The sequence below is a fragment of the Branchiostoma floridae genome, chromosome 15, assembly GCF_000003815.2.
Source record: "Branchiostoma floridae strain S238N-H82 chromosome 15, Bfl_VNyyK, whole genome shotgun sequence".
Lineage (NCBI taxonomy): Eukaryota > Metazoa > Chordata > Leptocardii > Amphioxiformes > Branchiostomatidae > Branchiostoma > Branchiostoma floridae.
In genome coordinates, this window is record NC_049993.1 from 8,990,025 (window position 1) to 9,008,691 (window position 18,667).

The window sequence follows — 18,667 nt, forward strand, 5'->3', positions numbered from 1 at the left end:
AACATGTCTGTCACATTCTCCTGGCTTTGCGAGTCACTCATCTGTCAGATCTCGTCCGTCGCAATGCACCAAGGATAGTCGAATGTCTGTAACTTGCGGATCCACGTCTGACACCTCCCTGTGAATATTGATTAAGCCTGTGTCAGAGTTGTCATGACAACGGTTTATCTTGATTGACGGGTTGATGACATGCCGTCTCGAGGTGTCATCAGGTTACCATTAAGCTGTAATGCCTGGCAAGGCCCTACGGGTTGCCGGGGTATCGGGGGAGTCCGAGGTAGTTCGCTGGGTAAATACACCCATTTGCGCCTGACGACGAGAGGTATCTCCCCTCAGTTCAGTTTAGTTTCTTTCAGACATATATTCGTGGTCGAACTAAGAATGCTTGAGCTCTGGACTTGTTTTTTTTTTAAACTTTCAACACGAATCCTGTAGTGTTGGTGATAAAAAAGTATGTTATCGTCTTTTTACGACTGACGACGAGAGGTATTTCCACTTAGTTCTGTTTAGTTTCTTGCAGATATATATTCGTGGCCGAACTTAACATGCTTGATCTCTGGTCTTTTTTAAAACTTTCAATACAACTTCTGTAATGTTAGTACATAAAAAAAAAACATCTTATCGTCTTAAGTGTGATCATCCCCCAACTAAAAATATAGCCAGAGAAACGTATTTACCAGAAAATGAGCCCAAGTAGTAAGATATTGATGGAATTGATTTCCGGCTATCACATGTCATACAAATGACCTGATGTCCGGGAGGGGGGTCTCAGTTAGTTTATTGTGCCCGCTAGGCAGTCATCAATTTTGCAAGGTGACCTGATATTGACTTGAATCGGTGTTTTGTATGGTAGCAGTGAATGCTCGTTTTTTAAAGGTATCTTTTACTATCAAATATGCAAATCTACTATATAATAAGGATGAAGTTCAAGAAACAAGAAAACCTTAGCCTCATTTATGAAGTATACATATGAATGAACTGGCACAGAAACTTGTGGGTACTCATGTACAAGGAAAGAAAGCAAAGTTGAGTTCGTCACTTCATACGCAGAAGTAATAGTAACGCCATCATATACCCCCCCCCCCCCACCATAAGCTTCTGGGTCCGAGCTGATATTTGCAACTGGGCTTCATTTCAAGTCTCTTTAACCTCTGTAAATAATTAAGACTTCTACCTAATGATGTCTCCCGTTCAATAAAAGATCGGGCGGAAGAGGAATGGCAGGACCAGCTATCTTAGAGGCTGTGCCTCTCCCCGCACTTATCTTCCACCTGAAGAACGGCCACTGTCATAGCCGGCGCCGGCTGCAGTTTGCCTCTCGGTAAGGTCGAGCTGCGTACATTGTTCTGCAGCAGGACGCAATTTCCCGCCTCGAGGAAGCTCGCTCTGTCAAGTCAGTGGAGTTTCCTTTGGTCGCCTGAGAAGGCTTACTGCCTGAGTGAAGAAAGACGTGTTCGTGATGATGTTGTAGGAAGTGGAAAAGCACCCCTTATCGTGTGATGCTCAAGGCCGTCTGGATATCTGAATAACATTGTGTTTCTCCATAAATAACTGCCTAATTTGTGTGCCTGGCTGTCCAGAAACGTGAAGCAAATGCTGACTCCTATTTACAAGAACAATTCGATAATAAAACTTGTTTGCTGGATTATATGTTACTTTGCCCTCTAGCGCGAAGCACCGTTTGTGCAGCACAAAAGCATCGGGCTATCTACATGTACTGCACCGTCCATAACATATGATGATTTTGACATATACATATTCTTAGACCTCATGTTCTTTCATATACACGTTCTAAATCAGACAAAATGAGGACATTCTCAAATCCGGCATGGTGGCATGTTCAGATAGATTGCATAGCACGTAATTATCACACCAGTGAGTCGAATCTATAAAAGCTCTCATACCACAGAATCCCAAGGGCCATCTGCCAAGTACTTTACCACGAAAAAGTCTGAAGGACATGCAATGACGAAAATACCCATCTAATAAATGCAGAAGGGATAGGTGCCAAGTGATCTGGAGAAGAAAAGCATGCCATTAGCAAGTGCTAGTTAAAGGTTCCAACTATAGACCACTCCACGCCCTTATATAACTTCATTTTATGCCAGTTGGTTGATTGCCGTCTTGGCGAATGATCTGCATAACAGTTTAAGAAAAAAATGCAAGATGTCTCCAAAATTTGGAGGTACGTACTCTACATTTAAAACGTCACTGTTGGAAGAAAATTGATATTAACTGTATGCATACGTGACTGATGAACCTCTTCAACGTCTCTAAACAACTCTTACTGGTACAATGGGAAATTTTCGATACACGAGAAGTAATTTCCTATGTCCTTCTAACTTATAAGAAAGCAATAACGAACGGGCCTCGTTAACGTAAAAAATCTCGCGATAAAGACCGTGATTTCAGGCAACGAATATGACAAACACTCAATTACTTGGAGTCTGCAGTCCCGTAAAATCTTTCTCTGGCAAGTATGCAGACTTCGGCAAAACAGTCAATTAACGGAATCCTGTTCTAATTAATACTTTAATCTCCATATTTCACGTAAGTAATCATGGAGGGATGAATATTAAAGAGGAGAACCCGGAGCACACGGAACATAATCGACGTTGTCGAACCAGGATGTAATAGGTCAACATGATGGATGACATTTTGTAGCCATAATTCCGCATCTTTCGTAATTAATCACCAGAACTCTAAAATATTCAAGAATCTGTCAATACCCCCATACCCCACTGATGTGAACACGTGTATTACGTGCTCAGAATGGCAATGGGCCGCTTATGGGTCGCGGACAGACGTCTGGTGGAATTTGGGTCGGTCAATAGAACAAGTTCATTCCATGGAAATAACTTCCATTTATCTTTCTTTATATCGTGCCCAGACAATTTATACCTATTATGCGAACTTGCTGATATGCCGTTATGCGACTACAGTATATTCTCGGCGTGGGGTTGCAAATTGGGAGGGGCCACTTCGATTTTTTTCTTAGGAATCTACGACGGGCTGTGTTTGAGGCGTACACGATATGCCTGAAGTAAGGAATGTGTGATAGGCTATCGCCGAGCGACATTTTAGTGGGCCATTAGTATTTTAATGCATGATGTCCAGAGGACCAGCCGAGGATACACTTGATTTGTGCGAAGAAAGATATGGTTAATTTATTACCTAAATAGTTTTCAACAAAATTGTCTATGAAACTTTTTTTCATCACTGCGTATTTCATTGTTGATTCATTATCGTTAACCAGCATGCAGGAAATTTATATTGTACAACTGCAAAACTAAAAAAGAGTTGCATCAATCTTTGCATATAAACAAAAGCTTTCTTCTTGTCGGCAGAAATGCATCCGTGATCCGGAGGAGGATGCGTCAGTATCGTTTGCTAATCTTATTTGACGTTAATGAAACAAGGACTTCTGACAGTATTGATTAATGTCCCTTCTAAGAAAAGTCTGGGATTCCCTCCGGATACGTCAAACTTTTTGTCTAGTTGTCAAGCATCTGCTCTGGTAGACATGTGATCAAAGATACTTTACCCAAATCTCGTCTGATTGAAATCATCATATTAAATCACGGTATGCCACATAGATATCAAATGAAAGAAAGCTAGCAGCCTATGGCAAGGGTATATATAGAACCAATATGATTAGATATTGTATAGATATCCTCAAGTAAACTCAAGATTTCATTGTCAGATGAATTATATGAAAAATGTAAAGCCAATTATTAGAATCAGCGCTTATCTCTCTTTTCATTTTTTTATGTAAACAAATTTAACATGTATAAAGGACAAAGGTTATCTGCTTGCATTTTATCGCAAAAGTAATTAGTTTTTTTTACTCTTTATTACGTTTGAAGAACCAGACATAACCCCATTAAAAGTGAACATCTACAAATAGCATACCGTACAGTAATAAGATGAAGTAATCTATCACTCCATCCTCTCAGATTACATTGCAATCTCAACGGTAAAGTTTTCTTAGCCCAAAGCCTTGATTTGATAGTTTCCTATCTTGAACTCATTTTGCTAGATATAGGATAAACTAAGTTTGCAGTTGCCACATAGCTGAGGGATAATTCCATTTTCTGTCCGCTGGTGGCCAAACCTGGGCAATCATGCGGATGTCACTTCTAAGTTCAATCTCTAAAGGTGCACTCTCACTGCACTTGTGTCAAACTTGCGTCACTGCGGGGTTCGTTCACTGCGTCACTGTTTTGTTATTTTCTCCGATTTTGTATAATTTAGATATTACGTAATACGTAAAAGTATGACTTAGAAGAACTCAAAATTCACAAAAGGTAAGAAAATTTGTTCTTTATCTCTGTAATTCGTTGAGCATATTTCGAACCCCGCAATGACGCAGCTTGACGCATGTGCAGTAAGAATGTGCCTTTACTGTCCAGATATTCTCCCTAAATCCCTGCCGCAAACAAATGGTATTCAAAACTAAGTACAGCATAACTCTCCACAGGCAGCCTTATTTTCAAATATTTCCAATCACATTCAGTAGACCATTTTATTCACGGGCCAGCAAAGTCCGTTTGCTTGAGTTTTTATCATAGTACATTATATAGAATTATTCAATAAGGGAGGCGTATGACACAGTGCAAAAATGACTTGCAGTGTTATCAATAATTGTATCGGATACTTAATGTCAACGACGTTTGGCCTTTCGATCCATCAGTGTCAGTTAGCACCTTAACGGTAACATGTGGAGTGCGCCCTGGGGGGTCGTGAGCCAGGGACTCCAGATGATGGGTCGTTTCTGCTGGGGAGGCTGTCAATCTGTGAGACAGCAGAGTTCAGATGTGGTGCACTCTTGCAAGCTTGAAGGTTCTTAGGTTATTCGATTTTCAAAATCCTTATGTAAATAGCATGACATTGTGTTAAGGAAATTTATTCGTCTAACAGATATTTGATGTCAATATTTTTGTTCCCAAAAGTCTGTGTATATACTGCCAGTGAGTGGTATAAAACTCTCTGAGGTTTGAAACTGAGCAAAGCTTAGCCCGCTATGCCCAAACTCTCACACTCACATTCATCATAGGTGCCCTCTATGCTGACTGTCCTCTTTTCCATTTTGAACCATCCCCAGGCTTCTATTTGGTAATTAGTCCTGTAATGTGGACCCAGTCGTCCGTTATCGTCCTACACTCTAATTTCTGCCATTCTTTTGGCTGACGCTCATTACGCCAGTGGAACCCATCCCGATTCAGATTGACATGAAGATCCATGGTCTCCATGATCATCCCGTACTTTGGCAGATTAGAAATTCAATACAGTTATTGCCCTATCCATCATAGAGAGGCCCGCTCCGGTGTGATTACAGACCTCATAACTCGTCCCTATCCAAAATGAGACCGGCAGATTCCCCACAAGATGGGACAGACTTCTTCTTCATCCGGGAATCTGCCTGACAGACTATTATGGGATGTCTGGCGTGTCCCAGATGCCTGTTGCTCGAAGTGGTCGTCGGAGTTTGCGCACTGCTGATGATTGCGGCTGGAAAAATCTTTGTCAGTGAACACAGACGCACGAAACTATGGGTTCAAACCGAGACTGTTCAATGGATATGAATAGTTAACATAGACAATGCGGTTTGTGATTATGTGGTATTTCGTAGAAAAGGTTCAATTCGTAGATGCTAATCAAACCCTTCAGGGCAGCGAAGTTATACGGGGACAAGAACACACTAACTCATGTATGAGCACTGATATAACGCCAAATGGGCTCTGATAAACGAGAGGCAGAACTCCAAAGTTCCTCAAGAAAAGTGCTTTGTGTGTAGAAGCTGCTCATTTCATCCACTAACTAAGCATACAAGATGGTTAAGTGGAAGTGCATACTATTTGGCAGTCATGTAAGCAACCCCGCCATATGCTTGTTAGGTTTGTGGTTTGTGGAATTTAAGAATGAGTGGGCGCCAAGCGCGATGGCGTCGTGCTGAGAGATGCACTTAAGCTTAAGTGGCTGTTATGTGTAAAGGACATAGACGTATCATAATTACCACTTCTGTCCTCTTACAGCCTGACAGCGCTTGAAATTTCCATACGTCGTCCACAATTTTTCAATGCACGTTGCTTTAAGAGAAAGAATGTGTGAATTGTTCAGGCTAATTCTAATTTATGATAAAACATTCTGTATCATAGCATCACATTCTTGCATGTCCCACTGTTCTTCCATAGTTCCTTTGACCATCACGTATAGTTAGAATTCATGCTACAAAAGGTAATTTCTGGTGAACAATCTTCTGCAAATTATTCGTCAAAATGACCCATGTCTGTAGTTGAATGATTCAGTGACACATTCATTACTAAATAGCTGGCGGGCAGTATGCGCAGCTCTAGATATATAAAGAGTATATGAAGACAAATGATTAAGATTATTCTGGATTTGCAATTCTAAAACATGCTACAAAACCACTTCAACTCGACTCTTGCAATTGTACTTCAAATATATTTGCGCATTAAGTGTACTGATGTTTAATGTAGATTAATATAATCTATGCAACTTGAAAGTAAAGCAATTTTTGCAGTCGCGTCTCAGATATATCCTGTAACTCTTGCTGATAAAATTGTTGTTTACAACGTGTGAAGGCAAGCTATTAAAAACATGCAGCATTTTGCTACCGGGTGACAGATTGCGCTATCATCCTTATAAGGAAAATACCTCACTTCGATTAAGGAGTGTCTTATTTTCTATTTCATCGCATCTTAATTAAACAACACTTAGATCAGCCCCTGTGGCGTTCATGTAACTGGAAAGGAGGCCCGGTGGATTAGTATGAATTAAGTGGTAATTAGTGCAGAAAGAGGCCCATACGTCAAGAGAATTTCTTACTAGAAAGTTTGACAGGATTGGGTCAGGTCTGCCGCCATTTTTTTTTTATGGGCCGCCATTTTGCATTCCCCTGAGGTGACCGGATGTAAAGGTCGCATCTTCCTTCGTATCCATAAAAGAAAACGTATCAAATTGGATCAGGAGGCGATGTCGATGACCTATCTGCAATTGTGAAGGCGAAAATCAAGGCATATTCAATCAAAAGTTGGTCAGGTTGGCCGCCATTTCATCTCACCTTGTCAGCACCGTGATATCTATTTATGATTGATTCCTAGCAACTTAAGATTATAGTAATGTACTCCTACGCAACGATTTATGTAGGTCATGCCGGCCGCCATCTTGTCTAACCGTACGCCGTGATAAATTCCATGGCGGTGACCGAAAATTGAAGGTTCCTGTCCCCTTTTTTTTGAGTAAAAAAAAACGAGTCAACTTGAGAAGGGATGAGCTGACTTTCGTCGTTTTATGGTAATTCGAGTGCTTGTTTGCTTGCTGCTTGTATTCCTACGTGCAGAGGTCGAGTTAACAGCCTTTCTCTTTGGTAATGACCTTCCCGATGAATTCCATCATAGAGGGTGACCTTAATCCGACAACGCGCATTCAGAAGTATTGCAGGTTTGGGGTACAATGAAGGGTACACAGATGCATTCTATCAAATCATCAATTTCAGGGACTGGTCACGCCGGTCTCAATTCTATATTGCCAGCCGCCATGATTGATTTTCTAGAGGTGACCGGAAATTGAAGGCCCTGACTTCCGCATATCTGGAGCGGAAGAAACGCATTTTGGATTAGATCAAGGTGGGGTGGTGTAAATTATGGCAATACAAAAAGCATACTCAATCAAGCAAGTTTTCAATTATATTCGGGTCAGGGTAGCCATTCTTTAGGCTTCCGCTATGATTCATTTCCCTTGGTTGTGGCAAGAAATTGAAGGTCACAAGTCTCTTTTTATGATGAGTAAAACGCTCCGCGACTTGCGAGCAGGAACGCAGTTAGCAACATTTTGACTTTACCATTTTACGATACCTTTACATGCCTATGTCCCAGCCGCTACATTAAGTTTATTTCATGATAGATTATTTTGAATCTGACCAGAACCTTGAGGTTATAAAACTTACGCAGAGCGAAGGAATGACATTTGGAGATGATGAATTGTTGCAATTAATATCGACCCGAGTTCTCCTCCCCATCATAGAAAGTGAGCAGATCTGACCATTCGTCATAATTGATTTCTTTGAAAGTACACAAAAATTAGCGACCCAGATTCCTTACTTAAGAAGCTTTGGGCGAGGGCAACCTACACATGTAATTTATTGTTTTATTGTTAGTAGATCATAAGTGTTAGTAAGATAACGTTTTGTAAATAGTAGTTATGAGTTATGTATTTTATGGAAGAGGACTCCAAGAAGAGTAGTGGTTGTATTTCAACAATGCTAAAGATTCTTAAATAAGATAAACAAAAAGAAACATACAAATAATAGCTTATAGGTCTTGGTTAATGCAACTGTTCTTTTTTGTTCATAGTCTATTTCTAGAATATCATCGGAATTGTAGCGTACGACTTCCCTTAGCCAGTTGGTCTAGGGCGCGATTTGAGCACGATTGAGGTAAAGTGGGATAAATGTACATTATGCGTATGATCTTAAATCATACTCATAAATCATAAATGATACTCGTGTTAGCCAGCTTGAGCTGCTGTTAAGTAAGGATTACTGTAGAACCATAATGCTCAAACTTTCAGCTGTAAGTAGGCCATTCAATACAGCCGCCATCTTGCCTCCACCGGCGGCCATGATGGATTTTTTCAATGCTTTGCTATAAGGTTGATCAGAAGGTCACGACATATGTCATAGCATAGTACAAAACCAAATTCAGCAGAACGGCAATTTGGAGGATATCATCTTATAACTGATGAAGGCACCGATAGCGTTACTATATGGTGCTATTATATTGATTTAAAGGAAAAGTGCTTGTATCAGCCATAGCGGCTGCTATTCGAGGGATGTCTGTTCAACTTCAGGCCAGCGAGTATCGACAGCATGTAGTGGTGCTTGAAATATCTAGGATGAGTACGATCCTTGCTTTTAACGTTCGCTATTCGCACGTAGATAACAATCTTGAAAACTACTCAAAGGTCCTGTTCTATTTTAGGGAACAAAGCGGCGTTTATGTCAGTGATGCGGTTCATGCCAACGTTGACATTGAACAGGCCGTTTCTTATTCCCCTCGGGTGTAAATTGACAGTCACTGCCAAGGACCTCTTTTAACCTCATTCAGTGACTTGTGGAAAGAAACAAAAGCAGCTTTTGAAAGTTTGATATGGCTTTATGCTAGGTAGAGACCTAATGCACATCACCGAAGTAGGCCATTGGAGAATTAGACATCAGTACCGTAATACACAAATACTGTCCACTTGTAGATACAAATCCGGTTTACGTGTTCACGTGTACACACATTCTGATCACGTTGTATGTGCATAGGTTATCACTGTGTAACTTAGGGTATCATTGTGCAAATTAGGTTATCACTGTACAAGTTAGCTTATGATTGTGTTAGTTGGGGTATCATTGTGTAAGTTAGGTTATCATTTCGCAAGTCATGATCAGCTAAAGGATTGGTCATAGTCATACTATAGGGACCCACAATAAGTGCTGAGGTCATATTGATTTGCAAACGGTAACCCTTACCAGAACAGAACCCAGGCGCAACAGTTGCTGAATTCCACGCAAATGTCACGGCCGCCAAGACATTTAGAGCAGACGTTACTGAGACGGAATAACTGAATTTTCCTATAAATTACTATCCGTAAATAGAGCCATGATTTAGTTACATTCTACGCTTGGTCTGCCAAGAAAGATTATAAATCTAATTTGTACTGTAGACTGTCGGTCCCTATCCGCATGCCAGGGGAGCTCATTTGTCAGACATCTTCATATAGGAAAGGACACATGGTGACGGCTTTACAGTTTCAATATTTGTCGGCACTTCAACACCCACGTCTTTTCAGAACAGAAGTTTTCGTGCTTGTGGGATTAGACTAGATTACCAAAGTGTTACGTAAGTTGACGTCAGTAAGATACAATGAGTCCCGTGCAAGTGGCATGATCAACACCTCCGTTGGTCATTGATAAATGAAGGAAGACCAGAAGTCCTAACTTTTGCGCAGCCTCATTACTCTTTGGGTACCGACTGTCTGTCTTCAAAGATGTATATAAAAGCCAAACATGATTGTAGGCGTTTAAATGACGCAAAAAGACGTTTGTTAAGACACTTTAGAGGCCCACGTTGGTCCATACTTGGGTCAAACATTACTTAGATAAGGTCTACAGTATTTTATTAGCTTCATTTTTGTTTGTTTTGAATATTACTACAGCACTGTTTAAGGCGATACGTACCCCCCTCCCCATAAAATGTATCCTATATGAAAATCGGCATCTTCATACAGACGTCTGATAAAGGACAGAGAACTTGCATGATATTGGTGAGCTGGAATGTGATTGTGGTGATTGAAGGAATACGATGAGTGCAAGGTTCATTGTAATTAATTGTCTGGAATTTAACAGTGTAAGCTAATTAATTAGTTACATATATAATAATGATAGGAATTGGTGTGTTTCATAGAACGCGATGATGGTAGTGGCCAGTTGCTTAAAATGTGATTACGGTATTGCTAGGTTTCTGGAAATGCAAAATCAACAAGCACATATCATCACTTCAACTGCAATGGTTGAAAGACTAGGCTTCCAAGAAGTTTGCAGCGGTACGATTCCTATTATCAAACTGTCGGTGATTCGTTACAATAACATTCGTTTTGTCTAAACACAGCACAGCTACAGATCAATGCCACCTTTCTCATAAACTCCCCACAGCCCTTCACAAAATCCCCATCCATCTTTCCCCAAGTATGGCTTTGTTCATTCCCCGGAAAAAAACGACACCTACACTCTTCTGTTGATAACTCATCTCTGATGTATCCGAAGTGAGTAACTAGCTGTTCTCTGCACCCGTGAGTTTCAGACTTAGGTTATAGACTTTCTCCCCACCAAGTAGGAGTTGATTGAAAACACAGGGGCCTCGTCGCAGGCATACATCACGTCGCCGTGGCGTTTTAATTAATAAACCATGGAGGCGGAAGTCCTCTTAATGAGAAATCTGTCCATTTACTGGCACCAATAACGTCTGCCTCGAGCACCGGAGCGTAAATGTGTCCTTTGTGGAGGATTAGGTTCATAGACTGGAAGTTTGCCGGGCAGACGCCATACAGATAGATGGGAATTATTCCGGGGCAATGGCTTTGTCATCATGAGCGACATTAATGTTTCAAAGTTTTCTGGAAAATACTGAGAGTCAAATGGCAATTTCGTGGAAGATGTATGTTTGGTCAGAATTTGTTCACGGAGGATTGTGGCGGATATGTTTTCCAAAAAAAAATACCAGAGGAGTTGAAGACAGAGAGCAAAACCAGCTTGATGTCGTCCTCTCCCAGATGTTTTTCTGAATTTTCTAGGCAGACATTTGATTGAAACTTTTGTATCATCCTACGTATCTGAATCACCATTTGGGTATTTTGTTCATTAATTATTTTTCGTATATATAAATCAATTGTTTCTCGCATATAGAAATGCTATATACTAGTATGTTTTCCAACTGATTTACTGTAAGATAAACAGATGTACTTCGTTCTGTGATTTTGTTAATGTAAATAAAGGCTAAAACCTAGATTATTTGGATCCAATCAATATTAGTCTTAATCAAGTTTCCTGACTGTTTTTCATTTTACACTCTACACTAAATCCAATGCTTAAGCATGATGCCTTTGTGTCGTCGCCATTTTCATTACGCTCAATGTAGTTGTTATAATCAATGACATTTACCACCAATGAAAAGTCTCACATATGGGATAGATGGTACACAGATACCAAACATCAATAAATGTCCTATACATTAGGACTTTTCATAAATAAATCTGTTTTCCAGCAGTCACAATTTACAAAATGAGTAGATGAAATAATATAAACTATTTTGATGAACATGTGTGACACGTAGGTAACACTAAAAATTATCTTACAAAGCATCTACTTACGATCCAATGTAACTTTATTTATTTTGGTGGCGGGTAATCAAACTTCAATACTGTTGTAGATGTGTTTTCATTTTCAAAAAGGATGCTAAGGGGGAAAAACATGACATCTATTTTAGTACTTTAGAAACTACGTCATCTATTACATTTGTTACGCACTTTCTCTGTGTAACACGATCAGCAAATTAATGTATCCGTTTACAAAGAAACAACATGTCAATTTCACAGAAATACATACTTACGATACATTCATACATGACATACAGTCAATGATACATTCTAGTCTCTGAGATTCTAGTATACCACTTCTCAAAACAATGCATCTAAAACTTGAGATAAAAGACCCTTTCGCTGGCCCCTGTGCAATAAAATCCACCAAGGGAACAGGTAACCCTTCCGTTTAGGGCGTACCCTTTCCCGGTTGCCATGACGACAAGCAGAGAAAACTAGGCCACCCATATGACCACCTGACTCCGTTATAAATGACAGCTTAACCTAGGTGTTAGTCGACCCATTCCGAGGCCGTGCACAACCGTCAAGCGACACATTTTTTTTAAAACGCTATCGAGTGGACGCGTTCTGTTCTAGCCTCCTGACCTAGATGTGGTACATTGACTAGGATTGAAATACTGGCCGGGCAAATCCCCGCTGTTGTAGAAAGCAATCCGTCTAACAGCACGCAGGAAATGCGGGTGATAGGGTATTGATAATACAAGACCGATGGCTTATTGCCCTAATGCCACGGATTAGCCCTGATTCTTCTTTCCCTGGACATAAATTTGTTTCGAACGGTCCTTTCATTTCTGAGATAAGTGACGTGATTGGAACAACGCTGAAGAAATTCTGTTGATTCTGTTGAAGACTGGCAGGAGAATGAAAGGTCATTATGTCGTTCCAGACTCGTCCTTCTTGTAACCTACATTTGTACATTGATCGCGTCTAAAAATGGATAAAGAGGACGAAAAGAAGGAGACGAGCGTGTCCATCTCATATCAAGTTTTGTGTCGAACCCTTGCAAGTTTGAAAGCAAGTGGTACAAGCAATTCTAACATTATTGAATGAATAAACTTTAACAAATAAAGATATTTCGAGAGCCGACATATACAGACATCCTAATTCTTCACGGTCTTTCAAAGTGATCAGACAAAAGGGCAACTTGATGACAAAAATCCTTGTATTTTCGGACAGATTATGCAAATTACATATTATGTAGGTTTCTCTTTGACGCAAAATGTATAAAAATTTTGTATATGCCTTGAATGTTGCATCGGAACACTTCATGTCAAAGGTAAAGGTTCATGACCTCGATCCCGTCATGCACCTGAGCAGGAATTGTTAACGGTGCCGCACGGCTTGTGAAACATCGATCAGTCACAACCATGTTAGACCTATTTTACCTTCACACATGCAATCCATCAGGGTTTGTCAAATCGACAGTCAGTACCAGATGCCGCAGCGACGAGACAAAAAATCACTTGTTTAATTGATCAATTCCTTGCCAAAACAACGCAAGGAATTGCTACAAGGTACTTAATTAGGACGTAGATTGATAGGATAACCAGCACACACGGTGCTCAATTAACCATGACTAAAAACGCAATGTATAAAAATGCAGTGTTCAAATTCTGTTGATACAAAATGAATGATTATATTGACATAACCGTACAGTTCGACTCACATCTAATACTGAATTACAATAAGGTTTTCTTATTGAATATCGCGGGTTCATTGTTTTTATTCTATCGCTTCCTAACATATGTACTAAGCTGGTGCAAAACGTCAGTATTTTTGATCAGATAAAGATTTTTCTTGGACAGAATTACTTGTTCTATATGGTTTATTTGTCTTACGATTGATCATGGCGTGTATTGACCGTGACGGCAATTTGTATCTTGGATATTGCGGTCCATCGTCTTGCCACGCCTCCTTGTGTTTTGTGTAGGAACTGCACAGTAATATTATTGAATATTCACATGTTCCTTACTGATGTATGATGAAGGATGAACTGTGATGCTGCAACACCCAGTGTTTACAAACACTCACGTTTCATGCCAATAGACAGAAAGTATTATTTTTACTCACTCTGTGGATTTTCAATGAAAAACTTTTTCTGTGTGTTTGAAATTTTACTGCACGAAACTTTACAGACACGTTGACAAAAGTGTCATTTCAAATCGATCAATTCAGCTTTAATTCATCGTCCCTCGTGAGACGTCTGATTGTTTGGAGGCCTTCTGCTCTCTTTCAGACCTACTCTGTTCAACATACCACTTACGATAATGCCTTGTGCCTGCCTTCAAATCATCGGGGGAAACAAACGCTGCCGATTTCCCAAATTTCAGCTCCCGGGCAGGGGGCGTCGCCTCTCCCGCGGTCTCCCCTGTCATTTCCCCAATTATCAGTGTATCTCCAGATGCTTCTTAATTTGGACGTTTTTCCTTAATGATGTATATTTTCCAGGACTGTCCGATGGTTGCTGGTGATTTGTGGTTAAGGCAGATTGCCTCTATCATGCTGCCTAGTCTGGCCAGACGGGGTCATTACAGGCACGGTGATTCCGGAGTGAGGGAGTCACAGGGAGATGTTTGAAACAGGAAAAGTCTGCCACATATCGGACAATTCTACAGCAGTAAACTATGCCAGATCGTTCCAAGTTGGGGAGACAGACTCTGTTTTCTTTCAAACTGATGTAAAGTGATTTGAGTAGCTAATTGCTACAAGTACATGTACTACAGTAATAGTTATAATTACTTCCGCCATCACTACATATATCATGCACTTATACTTTAAAATTGCCATATTTCTCCAGACACATTTGGACATTTGAACTACGGACAATGCCAATGATTACGTGAAAGAGAGAACTCGGCATATCATACTTAACTACAGATTGCTCTTAATATATACTCGCGAGTGTAACTTGATAACAGATTGGCGTGGAGAGAAGGCTGACCTTTTTTGTCGTTTCCAACTCCAACGTTTCACTGTCTTTTGATTGCACCGATTTTTGTCTGACGATTGAGTTTTACTCTCACAATCATGTATGAAGAATGTGCTTGTGTTTTGTCTTCCAATACCGTCTTTTCATCAACTATGTGTCAACTCACAAATCTGTTGACATTCTACTGTAAGACATAATCCCTTATCTATCACGATAATCCTTAAGAAATTCCTTCCCTAGTCCTTAATTGTCAGGTGCTAATTAAAACTCCCGTAGACCTGATAAGTCGGAAAGTTGGGTCCATCGCCAGTGGCCCTAATTACGCAGAAGTCAATTTGTCGGGTAATCCGGGCAATCTCCCGACCATGGCACACCCCATGTCACTCCGGCACTGTGCTTAATCATAGGCTGTCGATACTGTAATGTGGAAACTTCTACAACTCCTCCGGGAAATATGGCAACTTACAAACTACTCTTCCGGGAAACGTGCCGACTTAAAATGACTCTTCCGGAAATGTGGCGACTTACAGATGACTCTTCCGGGAAATATGGCGACTTAAAATTACTCTTCCGGGAATATGGCAACTTACAAACTACTCTATCGGAAATGTGGCAACTTACAAACTACTCTTCCGAAAAATGTAGCGACTTAAGATGACTCTTCCGGAAATATGGCGACTTACAAATGACTATACCGGGAAATGTGGCGACATAAAACGAGTCTTGTCGATGAATGTTGCATCTTACAATTAATCTTTCCGGGAATGTGGTGACTTACAATTAGCTCTGCCGAGTATGTGACGACTTCCAAGAAACTTTTCCTGAAATCCTGGAATGGAATATGTAAATATGCTCTAATTCTACTGTCAACTAATTGCCTATGTATCAAGTGCTGTCTACTTTCACGACTGTACTGTGTTATCAATATCTTACAGGGCCACAATGGTTTTATTGGACGCTATGATATGATTGTCCATATAATTTAAAGTTTACTACACATCTTCATTATGCTTGTATGGTCCGTTCTATGGGATCCGTTTAGTTTGATAATTTCTTTTCCGTACATTTACGTCCATAACATGCAATATGGGTAATACAGTGACAGGTATCGGTAATTCAGTCTATAAATCTATATGCATTAATCAATTAATTGAAGTATTGGTTACTTGAGACTTGGCAGGGTTTAAGAGTGCTGGTTGCTGTGGTGTTAAGAACACTGACGGTTAGAATCCACTGATGTCAGTTGCACTGTGTCTGTAAAGTCTGTATTATCAGAAGAGAAATCCCTGCATGATGGAGTGGTAAATGATTCGTCCTGCCCGCAGGCACGCCGAACTGAGGAACGTAATTGGGGTCTACCTGTGGAGCAGGGAACGACCCATTAGGCTGGGAAATAGGGGTCATGAGAGAAACCATAACCGACGGGGACAGCTTACGTCTCTAACGAGCCCTATAGGGAGCCAAGTCATAGACCTCGTCAAGACAGCGACGTTATGGGAAGGGATCAGCTCAAAATGAAGTCGGGTTTACTCTTAAGATCGATTGCCTGATGGGGCACTCTGAGAGGTACAGGAAGTGTTTGCTTCCGTATGTACCATAGAAGTACGTCTTCTCGCTGTGTGTTTGTGCATTTTCTTTTGATCTTTAGATGGCAATACATTTTAGTCAAACCTATAAAAGGATAGCATTATGACGCTAACGTCACTGGTCCCCCTGAGGGGAGCAATTGCGTTTCTAATGGGCAAAGGAACAAAAGAAGAACACACGACCTCCGCCATTCGTTTTCTTTTTTGGAAACCTAATAAAAACGTTACAATGCGTTTACAGCAAGCCTTTTCTTCAGCTATTATTCTTTAAAGCCCAAAACAAAAGCCCTGCAGTTGGAGGAGGGGGTTACACCACTTGCTGTCCAAGGAACAAATCTACCATAACATCTCCAGAACACGAGATATCAACATCGGGAGATCCGCTGCAATGCCATAACCTGCCGCTAGGGGAGGTCTATTAATTTCAAGACCCACATACTGGTATACCAAATATCAATCTATCCGGGCGCAGAGTTATCGTGCGGACAGACACCAACGTGACAAACAGCGACTTCGAAATCCTCCTTTTCACGGAGGTCATGATACCTGACAAAGTCTCACTTAACACAATACTTACATCATTTACGACCTAACATACTTACACAAGATTAACCGTATACTATTTTACATACTTACATACATCTTACATATCTTACCCACCTCACTCACTCACTCACTCACTCACTCACTCACTCACTCACTCACTCTGGCCGGCCCATAACCACAGTGGTCATAGGGGCTCCAAGACAGCCGACAGTGGTGATCTTTGCCCATCTTGTTGCGTCCTCTGCCTCCCTCAGCATCTAAGTATAAAGAAAATATGCCTGAATATGGATTTTCATTTTATGGTACCACATGTTGTTATACAGATAGTCATATCCAGCGTCACCACAATAACCGGAACCGGAACCAGCAAGACGACAACTTGAAGAGGTTCGCGCGTGCGCTCTACGACTACTACCCGCAGGAGGAAGGCGAGCTCCACCTGCAGGTTGATGACGTCATCGAGATCGTGAACAGAGATGACTCTGGTTGGTGGTACGGGCGGACCCGCGGCAAGGAGGGGCTTTTCCCGGCCAACTACGTGGAAGTCACGTCATTGGGAGGTACGGGATTACCCTTTAACTTGTATTCTTGGTAACAATGTTCTTAGACAGGAACTTGGACACTTCATTGGGTGGTAGGGTATTGCCTTGACTGGATCTCTAAACTTCTCAGTCTTAGTATCCCAAACGGCATGTACCTTAAAGTTGTGTTCTTGGTAAATGTGGTACATGGGACACCGGTGCGTCACTGTTGTCTTATTTTCGCTGATTTTTTTATAATTTAGATATTGCATAATACGTAGAGGTATAACTTAGAAGACAACAAAACATGAGAAAAGTCATTCTTTATCTCATGAAATTCATTGAGTAATCTTTTGAGCCCCGCACCGGTGCTCCAAGTACAGTGAGATACAACCTCAACAATGTTCTTAGACAGCAATTTGGACACCTCATTGGGAAGTAGGAAATTACCTTTCATAGTCCGAGTCTCAGCATGTCAAATTTACATGTAGACATACCTCAAAGTGGTGTTGGTATCAGAGCTAGAGTTGAAGGACAAGTTTTGTGACAAAAAAGTACACTCTAAAACTTCCTATGTAGAAGCAATTATATAACGCCATAGTTTGACTTACATGACTGATTGAAATGTATATTCACATCATTTCAGAATACAATTTATCATAAACTTTTCAGAGGGAAATGCAGCATGAATTTCGTACCACAAAAGTCGTTTGAACTTCAGCAATACTCAACTTTCCGCCACATTTGATGAATCTGGACTATTACGTAACTAGGGAAATTGATGGTGTAGGATTACATAAACACAATTATCAAAATACAGCACATGTATAATTAAGCAGCCTCAGTGCAGTTGGTAATAATTTTGCTGTACTTATTTCTGCATCTCTGTCTGCTTCAGCCCTGCTTCTCATTCATTACAGTTTGTTTATTCAATGCGTATTAACAACACCAGTGAGTTAGCAAAAAGCAAAAACAAAGTCCTAATCCTGGGCATTAAAACATCCACCTCTATTGCAGAACAGGCATCAACCTTTCTCTTTTTAACCAGTCATAAAAGCAAACTAACCAGCCGTATATAACACAGCGTTCAAAGCAAAGCCCCGGTGATTTGGGAGAGCCGAAAAATTGAACCTTGCCAAGCT

The 18,667-nt window shown here is 40.6% G+C and overlaps 1 protein-coding gene across 9 annotated transcripts in view; it reads left to right on the forward strand.

The window, feature by feature from the left end:
- Positions 1-18,667, forward strand: part of LOC118431389 (hemicentin-2-like) — a 99,591-nt gene that overhangs the window by 75,999 nt on the left and 4,925 nt on the right. For all 9 annotated transcript variants that reach the window (XM_035842574.1, XM_035842573.1, XM_035842576.1 and 6 more), the window contains one exon: positions 17,328-17,564. In XM_035842574.1, coding sequence (XP_035698467.1) covers positions 17,328-17,564 — 237 coding nt within the window. The remainder of the gene's footprint in view (positions 1-17,327; positions 17,565-18,667) is intronic.